The following is a 13285-nucleotide window of genomic DNA, read 5'->3' on the forward strand; positions in this document are numbered from 1 at the left end:
GAGCGGGCAGAACCTTCTAATATTCTGCTGGCTTCCTGTTAGATCTCAGGCTGCAAAATCCAATTATATCTCCCACAATGCAACACAGCCAGAGTGATGTGCATCTTCAGCCAGTGGATGGGACTGGAGTATAAGACATGCTGTAATACTAGAACTGTGACTGCAGCTCTGGATGTTACTAGAGTATAAGACATTTGCACTGCCTTTCTGTACGTTGGGGGTTGCATATTTGGACGCGCATCTGCGTTTTTTTTACTGTACTTTTTGGGCATGCAAATTGTGCGCATATACACGAGCAGAAACAACTTGCAGCCGCGGTCCTGTGCACTGAAATGGCTAATTAACATAATTAGTTTCATATGTTCTATGTTCGCACAGGAAAATAGAACATGCTGCGTGTATTTCTGCATGATGGAATTGCGCATGCAAAATACGCGCTCTTCACCAGAGTACAAGACATGATGTAACTGCAGCACGGGTTGTGACTGGAGTATTAGACATGATGTAACTACAGCTCTGAATGTGACTAGAGTATTAGACATGATGTAACTACAGCTCTGGGTGTGACTGGAGTATTAGACATGATGTAACTGCAGCTCTGGGTGTGACTGGAGTACAAGACATGAAACTGCAGCCTCGGATGTGACTGGGGTACAAGACATGATAAAACTGCAGCCTCGGATGTGACTGGAGTATTAGACATGATGTAACTGCAGCTCTGGATGTGACTGGAGTATTAGACATGATGTAACTGCAGCTGTAGGTGTGACTGGAGTACGAGACATGATGTAACTGCAGCTCTGGATGTGACTGGAGTATTAGACATGATGTAACTGCAGCTCTGGATGTGACTGGAGTACAAGGCATGATGTAACTGCAGCTCTGGATGTGACTGGAGTACAAGACATGATGAAACTGCAGCCTCGGATGTGACTGGGCTACAAGACATGATAAAACTGCAGCCTGGGATGTGACTGGAGTATTAGACATGATGTAACTGCAGCTCTGGATGTGACTGGAGTATTAGACATGATGTAACTGCAGCTGTGGGTGTGACTGGAGTACGAGACATGATGAAACTGCAGCTCTGGATGTGACTGGAGTACTAGACATGATGTAACTGCAGCTCTGCATGTCACTGGAGTACTAGACATGATGTAACTGCAGCTCTGGATGTGACTGGAGTACTAGACATGATATAACTGCAGCTCTGGGTGTGACTGGAGTACAAGACATGATGTTACGGCAGGTCTGGATGTGACTGGAGTATTAGACATGATGTAACTGCAGCTCTTGATGTGACTGGAGTATTAGACATGGTGAAACTGCAGCCTCGGATCTGACTGGAGTACTAGACATGATGTAACTGCAGCTCTGGATGTGACTGGAGTATTAGACATGATGAAACTGCAGCTCTGGGCGTCACTGGAGTATTAGACATGATGAAACTGCAGCTCTGGATGTGACTGGAGTACAAGACATGATGAAACTGCAGCCTCAGATGTGATTGGAGTACTAGACATGATGTAACTGCAGCCTCGGATGTGACTGGTGTACTAGACATGATGTAACTGCAGCTCTTGATGTGACTGGAGTATTAGACATGATGTAACTGCTGCCTCGGATGTGACTGAAGTATTACACATGATGTAACTGCAGCTCTTGATGTGACTGGAGTATTAGACATGATGTAACTGCAGCTCTGGATGTGACTGGAGTATTAGACATGATGAAACTGCAGCTCTGGGTGTGACTGGAGTATTAGACATGATGTAACTGCAGCTCTGGGTGTGACTGGAGTATTAGACATGATGAAACTGCAGCTCTGGGTGTGACTGGAGTATTAGACATGATGTAACTGCAGCTCTGGGTGTGACTGGAGTATTAGACATGATGTAACTGCAGCTCTGGGTGTGACTGGAGTATTAGACATGATGTAACTACAGCTCTGGGTGTGACTGGAGTATTAGACATGATGTAACTGTAGCTCTTGATGTGACTGGAGTACAGGACATGATGTGACTGGAGTATCAGACATGATGTAACTGCAGCTGTGGGTGTGACTGGAGTACGAGACATGATGAAACTGCAGCTCTGGATGTGACTGGAGTACTAGACATGATGTAACTGCAGCTCTGCATGTCACTGGAGTACTAGACATTATGTAACTGCAGCTCTGGATGTGACTGGAGTACTAGACATGATATAACTGCAGCTCTGGGTGTGACTGGAGTACAAGACATGATGTTACGGCAGGTCTGGATGTGACTGGAGTATTAGACATGATGTAACTGCAGCTCTTGATGTGACTGGAGTATTAGACATGGTGAAACTGCAGCCTCGGATCTGACTGGAGTACTAGACATGATGTAACTGCAGCTCTGGATGTGACTGGAGTATTAGACATGATGAAACTGCAGCTCTGGGCGTCACTGGAGTATTAGACATGATGAAACTGCAGCTCTGGATGTGACTGGAGTACAAGACATGATGAAACTGCAGCCTCAGATGTGATTGGAGTACTAGACATGATGTAACTGCAGCCTCGGATGTGACTGGTGTACTAGACATGATGTAACTGCAGCTCTTGATGTGACTGGAGTATTAGACATGATGTAACTGCTGCCTCGGATGTGACTGAAGTATTACACATGATGTAACTGCAGCTCTTGATGTGACTGGAGTATTAGACATGATGTAACTGCAGCTCTGGATGTGACTGGAGTATTAGACATGATGAAACTGCAGCTCTGGGTGTGACTGGAGTATTAGACATGATGTAACTGCAGCTCTGGGTGTGACTGGAGTATTAGACATGATGAAACTGCAGCTCTGGGTGTGACTGGAGTATTAGACATGATGTAACTGCAGCTCTGGGTGTGACTGGAGTATTAGACATGATGTAACTGCAGCTCTGGGTGTGACTGGAGTATTAGACATGATGTAACTACAGCTCTGGGTGTGACTGGAGTATTAGACATGATGTAACTGTAGCTCTTGATGTGACTGGAGTACAGGACATGATGTGACTGGAGTATCAGACATGATGTAACTGCAACTCTGGGTGTGACTGGAGTACGAGACATGATGTAACTGCAGCCTCGGATGTGACTGGAGTATTAGACATGATGTAACTGCAGCTCTGGATGTGACTGGAGTACAAGGCATGATGTAACTGCAGCTCTGGATGTGACTGGAGTACAAGACATGATGAAACTGCAGCCTCGGATGTGACTGGGCTACAAGACATGATAAAACTGCAGCCTGGGATGTGACTGGAGTATTAGACATGATGTAACTGCAGCTCTGGATGTGACTGGAGTATTAGACATGATGTAACTGCAGCTGTGGGTGTGACTGGAGTACGAGACATGATGAAACTGCAGCTCTGGATGTGACTGGAGTACTAGACATGATGTAACTGCAGCTCTGCATGTCACTGGAGTACTAGACATGATGTAACTGCAGCTCTGGATGTGACTGGAGTACTAGACATGATATAACTGCAGCTCTGGGTGTGACTGGAGTACAAGACATGATGTTACGGCAGGTCTGGATGTGACTGGAGTATTAGACATGATGTAACTGCAGCTCTTGATGTGACTGGAGTATTAGACATGGTAAACTGCAGCCTCGGATCTGACTGGAGTACTAGACATGATGTAACTGCAGCTCTGGATGTGACTGGAGTATTAGACATGATGAAACTGCAGCTCTGGGCGTCACTGGAGTATTAGACATGATGAAACTGCAGCTCTGGATGTGACTGGAGTACAAGACATGATGAAACTGCAGCCTCAGATGTGATTGGAGTACTAGACATGATGTAGCTGCAGCCTCGGATGTGACTGGTGTACTAGACATGATGTAACTGCAGCTCTTGATGTGACTGGAGTATTAGACATGATGTAACTGCTGCCTCGGATGTGACTGAAGTATTACACATGATGTAACTGCAGCTCTTGATGTGACTGGAGTATTAGACATGATGAAACTGCAGCTCTGGGTGTGACTGGAGTATTAGACATGATGTAACTGCAGCTCTGGGTGTGACTGGAGTATTAGACATGATGAAACTGCAGCTCTGGGTGTGACTGGAGTATTAGACATGATGTAACTGCAGCTCTGGGTGTGACTGGAGTATTAGACATGATGTAACTGCAGCTCTGGGTGTGACTGGAGTATTAGACATGATGTAACTACAGCTCTGGGTGTGACTGGAGTATTAGACATGATGTAACTGTAGCTCTTGATGTGACTGGAGTACAGGACATGATGTGACTGGAGTATCAGACATGATGTAACTGCAACTCTGGGTGTGACTGGAGTACGAGACATGATGTAACTGCAGCCTCGGATGTGACTGGAGTATTAGACATGATGTAACTGCAGCTCTTGATGTGACTGGAGTATTAGACATGATGTAACTGCAGCTCTGGGTGTGACTGGAGTATTAGAAATGATGTAACTGCAGCTCTGGGTGTGACTGGGGTATTAGACATGATGTAACTGCAGCTCTGGGTGTGACTGGAGTATTAGACATGATGTAACTGCAGCTCTGGGTGTGACTGGAGTATTAGACATGATGTAACTGCAGCTCTGGGTGTGACTGGAGTATTAGACATGATGTAACTACAGCTCTGGGTGTGACTGGAGTATTAGACATGATGTAACTGTAGCTCTTGATGTGACTGGAGTACAGGACATGATGTGACTGGAGTATCAGACATGATGTAACTGCAACTCTGGGTGTGACTGGAGTACGAGACATGATGTAACTGCAGCCTCGGATGTGACTGGAGTATTAGACATGATGTAACTGCAGCTCTTGATGTGACTGGAGTATTAGACATGATGTAACTGCAGCTCTGGGTGTGACTGGAGTATTAGAAATGATGTAACTGCAGCTCTGGGTGTGACTGGGGTATTAGACATGATGTAACTGCAGCTCTTGATGTGACTGGAGTATTAGACATGTTGTAACTGCAGCTCTTGATGTGACTGGAGTATTAGACATGATGTAACTGCAGCTCTGGGTGTGACTGGAGTATTAGACATGATGTAACTGCAGCTCTTGATGTGACTGGAGTATTAGACATGTTGTAACTGCAGCTCTTGATGTGACTGGAGTATTAGACATGTTGTAACTGCAGCTCTTGATGTGACTGGAGTATTAGACATGATGTAACTGCAGCTCTGGGTGTGACTGGAGTATTAGACATGATGTAACTGCAGCTCTGGGTGTGACTGGAGTATTAGACATGATGTAACTGCAGCTCTGGGTGTGACTGGAGTATTAGACATGATGTAACTGCAGCTCTGGGTGTGACTGGAGTATTAGACATGATGTAACTCCAGATCAGTAGAAGTAAAAGATATTTACAGATTCGCTCAGCATTATATGGAATCGCACCTTTGTTTTGCCCTTTGTGTTTCCATTGCTCACCACAATCTCTGCTTGCAGTCACTGAATGGAATTGTTGTAACTTTTTCACAAAAGCTGAAGTCATGGCGGCCCGCTCACAGCTGAGGGTTTGTGACAACCGTATCCAGACTGACAGCGGTTGCCTGCGCTGATACATTGTAACAGTCCGACAGGCTTTATGTTGCTGCTTTGTAGTCGCTGCCTTTCTCTCCCGCCTCGCGAGGCCCGGACTTGTGAACTCGCTATTCTGTCTTTACAAAGCTTTTTCTCTAGCCCTCTGGTTTCCATGGAAACGGCTGGCAGCGCGCGGCTGCCGGGACTTATAACCCGGGTATTCTATAGGATCTGTCAGATGACGAACGAGCCCGAAGGGAACAAAAGCTGAATCTACAGATGGAAACTGGGCGCCATTATATATCAACACGCGAGGACACGGAATGGCGGAGGGGCCCCAGAGCGAAGCACAAACGGGGCCCAACCACCCCGATGCGGACAATCACTTACTACTTGCAGCCGCTTTGGTGGCATCCACTGACCAAAGTCCTTGTAACCCCCAAAATGACACCCAGCCTTCCAGTCCATACCAACCACGGGCATCGGCAGGCCTGGACTGTATAATACCCCCCAACCACGGGCATCTGCAGGCATGGACTGTATAATACTGACCAACCACGGGCATCTGCAGGCCTGGACTGTAGAATACCCACCAACCATGGGCATCGGCAGGCCTGGACTGTATAATACCCACCAACCGAGGGCATCGGCAGGCCTGGACTGTATAATACTGACCAACCGAGGGCATCTGCAGGCATGGACTGTATAATACCCACCAACCGAGGGTATTGGCAGGCCTGGACTGTATAATACCCACCAACCGAGGGCATCGGCAGGCCTGGACTGTATAATACTGACCAACCGAGGGCATCTGCAGGCATGGACTGTATAATACTGACCAACCGAGGGCATCTGCAGGCATGGACTGTATAATACCCACCAACCACGGGCATCTGCAGGCCTGGACTGTATAATACTGACCAACCACGGGCATCTGCAGGCCTGGACTGTATAATACTGACCAACCGAGGGCATCTGCAGGCATGGACTCTATAATACCCACCAACCGAGGGCATCGGCAGGCCTGGACTGTATAATTCCCACCAACCACGGGCATCGGCAGGCCTGGACTGTATAATACCCACCAACCATGGGCATCGGCAGGCCTGGACTGTATAATACCCACCAACCGAGGGCATCGGCAGGCCTGGACTGGATAATACCCACCAACCACGGGCATCTGCAGGCCTGGACTGTACAATACTGACCAACCACGGGCATCTGCAGGCCTGTACTGTATAATACCCACCAACCGAGGGCATCTGCAGGCATGGACTGTATAATACCCACCAACCGAGGGCATCGGCAGGCCTGGACTGTATAATACCCACTTACCACGGGCATCTGCAGGCCTGGACTGTATAATACCCACCAACCGAGGGCATCTGCAGGCATGGACTGTATAATACTCACCGACCGAGGGCATCTGCAGGCCTGGACTGTATAATACCCACCAACCGAGGGCATTGGCGGGCCTGGACTGTATAATACCCACCAACCATGGGCATCTGCAGGCCTGGACTGTATAATACCCACCAACCGAGGGCATCTGCAGGCCTGGACTGTATAATACCCACCAACCGAGGGCATCTGCAGGCCTGGACTGTATAATACCCACCAACCGAGGGCATCTGCAGGCCTGGACTGTATAATACCCACCAACCGAGGGCATCTGCAGGCCTGGACTGCATAATACTGACCAACCACGGGCATCTGCAGGCCTGGACTGTATAATACCCACCAACCACGGGCATCGGCAGGCCTGGACTGTATAATACCCACTAACCACGGGCATCGGCAGGCCTGGACTGTATAATACCCACCAACCGAGGGCATCTGCAGGCCTGGACTGTATAATACTGACCAACCACGGGCATCTGCAGGCCTGTACTGTATAATACCCACCAACCGAGGGCATCTGCAGGCCTGGACTGTATAATACTGACCAACCGAGGGCATCTGCAGGCCTGGACTGTATAATACTGACCAACCGAGGGCATCTGCAGGCCTGGACTGTATAATACTGACCAACCACGGGCATCTGCAGGCCTGGACTGTATAATACTGACCAACCGAGGGCATCTGCAGGCCTGGACTGTATAATACCCACCAACCACGGGCATCTGCAGGCCTGGACTGTATAATACCCACTAACCACGGGCATCGGCAGGCCTGGACTGTATAATACCCACCAACCGAGGGCATCGGCAGGCCTGGACTGTATAATACCCACTAACCACGGGCATCGGCAGGCCTGGACTGTATAATACCCACCAACCGAGGGCATCTGCAGGCCTGGACTGTATAATACCCACCAACTGACTGTTATCAAGAATGGATGTAACTGGGACTCCACTTTTACCTTTATAACATTCTACTCTTCAGCGCTGCTGTGAGTATATTGTACCAGCAGGGGGCCCTATTCAGTTTTGCATGTGAATTACCTCTATCAAAGTTTGAAGGAGATAATTAGCGTATTTTCAGCGTATAAGCCTTCATGGAACAGTAAAAACTGAATGAAGCTTTGGATGTGACTGTAGTATAAGATATGATGGAACAGCAGAACTGTGAATGCAGCTCTGGATGTGACTACAGTATGAGATATGATGGAACAGCAGAACTGTGAATGCAGCTCTGGATGTGACTACAGTATGAGATATGATGGAACAGCAGAACTGTGAATGCAGCTCTGGATGAGACTACAGTATGAGATATGATGGAACAGCAGAACTGTGAATGCTGCTCTGGATGTGACTGCAGTATGAGATATGATGGAACAGCAGAACTGTGAATGCTGCTCTGGATGTGACTACAGTATGAGATATGATGGAACAGCAGAACTGTGAATGCCGCTCTGGATGTGACTAGAGTCTAAGATATGATGAAATGCAAGTTTAATGAAATAGCATACAGGTTACCCAGTGTGCAGTTCTATAGAGTAAAGCCGGAGCGGCTGCTACATCACACCAACGCATTCTCCATAACCTCCCCACATTTCTAACCCATCATCCATATATCAGCATGCGGTACAAGACGGAGCGCTCACCTTTCCATTGGGACTGGCTTTCTTAAATACTCTGCAGAGAAAGAAAATAAGAAGGATTAGAATAGGATCACACAGTTTGCTACAATGTATCAGTCTGAGTCGGGCTGTTGAGCTCACAGAGCATTGTCTACACTGGATCTACTTCCGAGAGCAGAACTGGCTGTGCACAGGGTTACTGCCTCGGAATGGAAACAGAAGTGTTCTCATTCACTTACAGCAAGCAGAGATCTTGAAAATGATGAGCAGTGGAAACACAAAGTGTATTAGGAAGTAGCAGACTTTTTCATTTATACAGCCATTCAGCTTCATTCATGTAAGCACAGAAAACGTCTTTTATGTCCCGGCCTGGAAGAGGCAGTCTATAGGGGGCAGTAGTGGTACACATGCTGATATATACAGTATTACAGGGGACACTTGTATTAGAAAAGATTACTTCTACCTTCCCGAGGTTCGGAGGGGTACTCCAACGCTGGGATCCCCCGAGTGGATTTCATATTTATGCAAGTTTTGTGCGCATCGCATAAGAATATCATTGGTGTGAATGCGCCCTCAACTGGGACTCCCAAGTAGGCTGCGACCCCAGTCATGAGTTACCGGTCCTCTAGGGGGCAGTATTAGGACGACCTTCTTGTGGGCTCCAGCTGCCCTGACTACAACACCGCAGGAGCAGCGGCCACGTTGTGGTCACATATTCTGCAGATCCGTGTAATTAAAGGGGCAGCAGCATTGTGGAAGGTGACGGCTGCCGTAAGCATCCCGGATCCATGTATAAAAGGTACGATATGATGTGATATAATTAGATATATATCACAGTTAGATATATATCTAATATAGCAACATGTAATACAGTATGATAACATAATACATCAGCATACAGCAAGGTAATGGCACTACTGCAGGGGCCGGTGGATGCGGGGCGATGACCCCTATTGATATGTGTTTGACCTCCCCCCCCCCCCCCACTCTTCCCCCTCCTGCCATTGTCACCACTGAGAAATATGTAATAATAGTTTTATCAGCAGCAAGGAGGATTCAAGAGATGACTGAATGGAGGTTCATGACTGAAAGGGGGGTCCACACAGTGTGAGCACCCGGCAAACCCTGGCAGGAGCTGGGGACCACTGAGCCTGGGGCACCCACTTATCTTCAAGACGAAGATACAATTGACTATGACAAAGGCACCGCAGGCAGCAGAGCTCTTACGGTTCCACCGCCCAATGCCTTTTCTGTCAGACAGGCGGTGGTATGATGTCATCATGCTGCCTGCATCATTCTGCACAACCTCAGCCAGAAGAGGCCAAGGCAGAGGATGGAGGACGCCATGGAAGAGCGATGGAGACGAGTGAGTTCATTATTTAATTTTATCGCCGGGGCCCACTGGGGCCTATAAATGACTAAAGGGAACAGTGGAGCTTATAAAGACTAACGGGGTAAAGCAGAGCCTATAAGTTACTCAAGGGGCACAGTGAAGCCTATCAGTGACTCAAGGAGCACAGTGAGGCCTATAAGTGAGTCAAGGAGCAGAGTGAGGCCTATAAGTGACTCAAGGAGCACAGTGAGGCCTATAAGTGACTCAAGGAGCAGAGTGAGGCCTATAAGTGACTCAAGGAGCACAGTGAGGCCTATAAGTGACTCAAGGAGCACAGCGAGGCCTATAAGTGACTCAAGGAGCACAGTGAGGCCTATAAGTGACTCAAGGAGCACAGTGAGGCCTATAAGTGACTCAAGGAGCACAGTGAGGCCTATAAGTGACTCAAGGAGCACAGTGAGGCCTATAAGTGACTCAAGGAGCACAGCGAGGCCTATAAGTGACTCAAGGAGCACAGCGAGGCCTATAAGTGACTCAAGGAGCACAGCGAGGCCTATAAGTGACTCAAGGAGCACAGTGAGGCCTATAAGTGACTCAAGGAGCACCATGGGGCCTATAAGTGACTCAAGGAGCACAGTGGGGCCTATAAGTGACTGAAGGAGCACAGTGGGGCCTATAAATGAGTCAAGGAGCACAGTCGGGCCTATAAGTTACTCAAGGGGCACATTGAAGCCTATAAGTGACTGAAGGAGCACAGTGGGGCCTACAAGTGACTCAAGAAGCACAGTGGGGCTTATAAATGACTCAAGGAGCACAGTGAAGCCTATAAGTGACTCAAGGAGCACAGTGAAGCCTATAAGTGACTCAAGGAGCACAGTGGGGCCTATAAGTTACTCAAGAGGCACAGAGAAGCCTATAAGTAACTCAAGGAGCACAGTGGGGCCTATAAATGACTCAAGGCGCACAGTGGGACCTATAAGTGACTCAAGAAGCACAGTGGGGCCTATAAACTCCTCGAGGAGCAGAGTGGGGCCTATAAACTCCTCGAGGAGCAGAGTGGGGCCTATAAACACCTCAAGGAGCACAGTGGGGCCTACAAGTGACTCAAGGAGCACAGTGGGGCCTACAAGTGACTCAAGGAGCACAGTGGGGCCTACAAGTGACTCAAGGAGCACAGTGGGGCCTATAAGTGACTCAAGGAGCACAGTGAGGCCTATAAGTGACTTAAGGAGCACAGTGGGGCCTATAAGTGACTGAAGGAGCACAGTGGGGCCTATAAATGAGTCAAGGAGCACAGTCGGGCCTATAAGTTACTCAAGGGGCACATTGAAGCCTATAAGTGACTCAAGGAGCACAGTGGGGCCTATAAGTGACTCAAGAAGCACAGTGGGGCTTATAAATGACTCAAGGAGCACAGTGAAGCCTATAAGTGACTCAAGGAGCACAGTGAAGCCTATAAGTGACTCAAGGAGCACAGTGGGGCCTATAAGTTACTCAAGAGGCACAGAGAAGCCTATAAGTAACTCAAGGAGCACAGTGGGGCCTATAAATGACTCAAGGCGCACAGTGGGACCTATAAGTGACTCAAGAAGCACAGTGGGGCCTATAAACTCCTCGAGGAGCAGAGTGGGGCCTATAAACTCCTCGAGGAGCAGAGTGGGGCCTATAAACACCTCAAGGAGCACAGTGGGGCCTACAAGTGACTCAAGGAGCACAGTGGGGCCTACAAGTGACTCAAGGAGCACAGTGGGGCCTACAAGTGACTCAAGGAGCACAGTGGGGCCTATAAGTGACTCAAGGAGCACAGTGGGGCCTATAAATGACTCAAGGAGCACAGTGAGGCCTATAAGTGACTCAAGGAGCACAGTAGGGCCTATAAGTTACTCAAGAGGCACAGTGAAGCCTATAAGTAACTCAAGGAGCACAGTGGGGTCTATAAATGACTCAAGGAGCACAGTGAGGCCTATAAGTGACTCAAGGAGCACAGTGAGGCCTATAAGTGACTCAAGGAGCACAGTGAGGCCTATAAGTGACTCAAGGAGCACAGTGAGGCCTATAAGTGACTCAAGGAGCACAGCGAGGCCTATAAGTGACTCAAGGAGCACAGCGAGGCCTATAAGTGACTCAAGGAGCACAGCGAGGCCTATAAGTGACTCAAGGAGCACAGTGAGGCCTATAAGTGACTCAAGGAGCAAACCAAACACACACAAAGCGCGTTCTGCGTTTAGCCGCATTCACAAACACGATTTGTAGCTGCTATTTTGCCACGATTAAATGACGGCCGTAAATCCCGACCGCCTGAAGGACGCCGCACCTCCGCTCACATGGGCCATTTTCCTGCGCGTAAAATTGGCCAGCTGCGATTCTGGCAGAAGTCTATGGGAGCTGCTGGCAAGGGGAGGGGGGCACGTTCGCAGACATCGGGGCTGTGGTGTATATACGCCGTACCCGGCCAGCTGAATGCGGGAGAAAATGCGAGATTTAGCCGCAACTTAGTTGTCGCTTCCTATCGATCATGCGATTGTCGGCCGAAAATCAGAGCGCCCGTGTGGGAGAGGCCTTCCTGCGCATTTGTGCAGGGGAATAGAGAACATGACACTAATTAGGCTAATTGGCCATTTTAACATACGGGCCCGTGGCTGCAGGGTGTTTTACACATGGAAATCCGCACAACCTGAGCACGCAAAAAGTACAGTAATAACCGCAGTTCTACACGCAAATACGCAACGCCCGACTGCCATAAACGCAGCACACATACGCATACGATTTTGTGAAGGTGGAGTACAGCATGCATTCCCCGTGCGGTCCGGGGATCCGTAGTATTTGAGGAGCGCAGCAGGTATTGACCCGTCTGGCTGCTATCATGACAACATGCAGCCATCCTGGCAACGAGAGGTTAATGAAGGATGCCCGTTACATTCATTTAGTGCTCGCCGGCCGCAGAGGGATCGATCGCAGCTCCATTCGGCTCCCGCAGACTGCTTCCCACAAATTGTTCTTGCAGTCGATACCAGGATAAGGATGGCAGCGGCGCAGCGAGGGCTCTTCAGTTATGTAACATCCTCTCTTGTGTTCCCTGAGATGGAAGGAACGCGGCCGCCGAGGGTCAATACACGGAAAAGCGAGACGAGGCGCCCGTTGTGCCTCTGAGATGGAAGAAACGGCAAGGGAAATTATAAGAGCAGCCAGGAAAGAGAAGTCACTCAGGGTGCCATCCCAGAGTCCGGGAGAGCTGGGATACAACCACGGTGCCAACCATAATGCCAACCACAAGGGCAGCCAGAATGGTCGCCACCCAAATCTCCAAGAAACAGATAAAATGAGAAATTCTGTGCAACCCCTGCGGGGATGAAAAGGACAGAGACGGCCGCTGAGAGCCACGGCAGAACTA

At 48.8% G+C, this 13285-nt stretch overlaps 1 protein-coding gene across 2 annotated transcripts in view; it reads right to left on the reverse strand.

The window, feature by feature from the left end:
• Positions 1–13285, reverse strand: part of LOC136590526 (beta-arrestin-1) — a 224088-nt gene that overhangs the window by 95255 nt on the left and 115548 nt on the right. For both annotated transcript variants that reach the window (XM_066588379.1, XM_066588380.1), the window contains exon 2: positions 8586–8616. In XM_066588379.1, coding sequence (XP_066444476.1) covers positions 8586–8616 — 31 coding nt within the window. The remainder of the gene's footprint in view (positions 1–8585; positions 8617–13285) is intronic.

This window comes from Eleutherodactylus coqui, chromosome 1 (assembly GCF_035609145.1).
Source record: "Eleutherodactylus coqui strain aEleCoq1 chromosome 1, aEleCoq1.hap1, whole genome shotgun sequence".
NCBI lineage: Eukaryota > Metazoa > Chordata > Amphibia > Anura > Eleutherodactylidae > Eleutherodactylus > Eleutherodactylus coqui.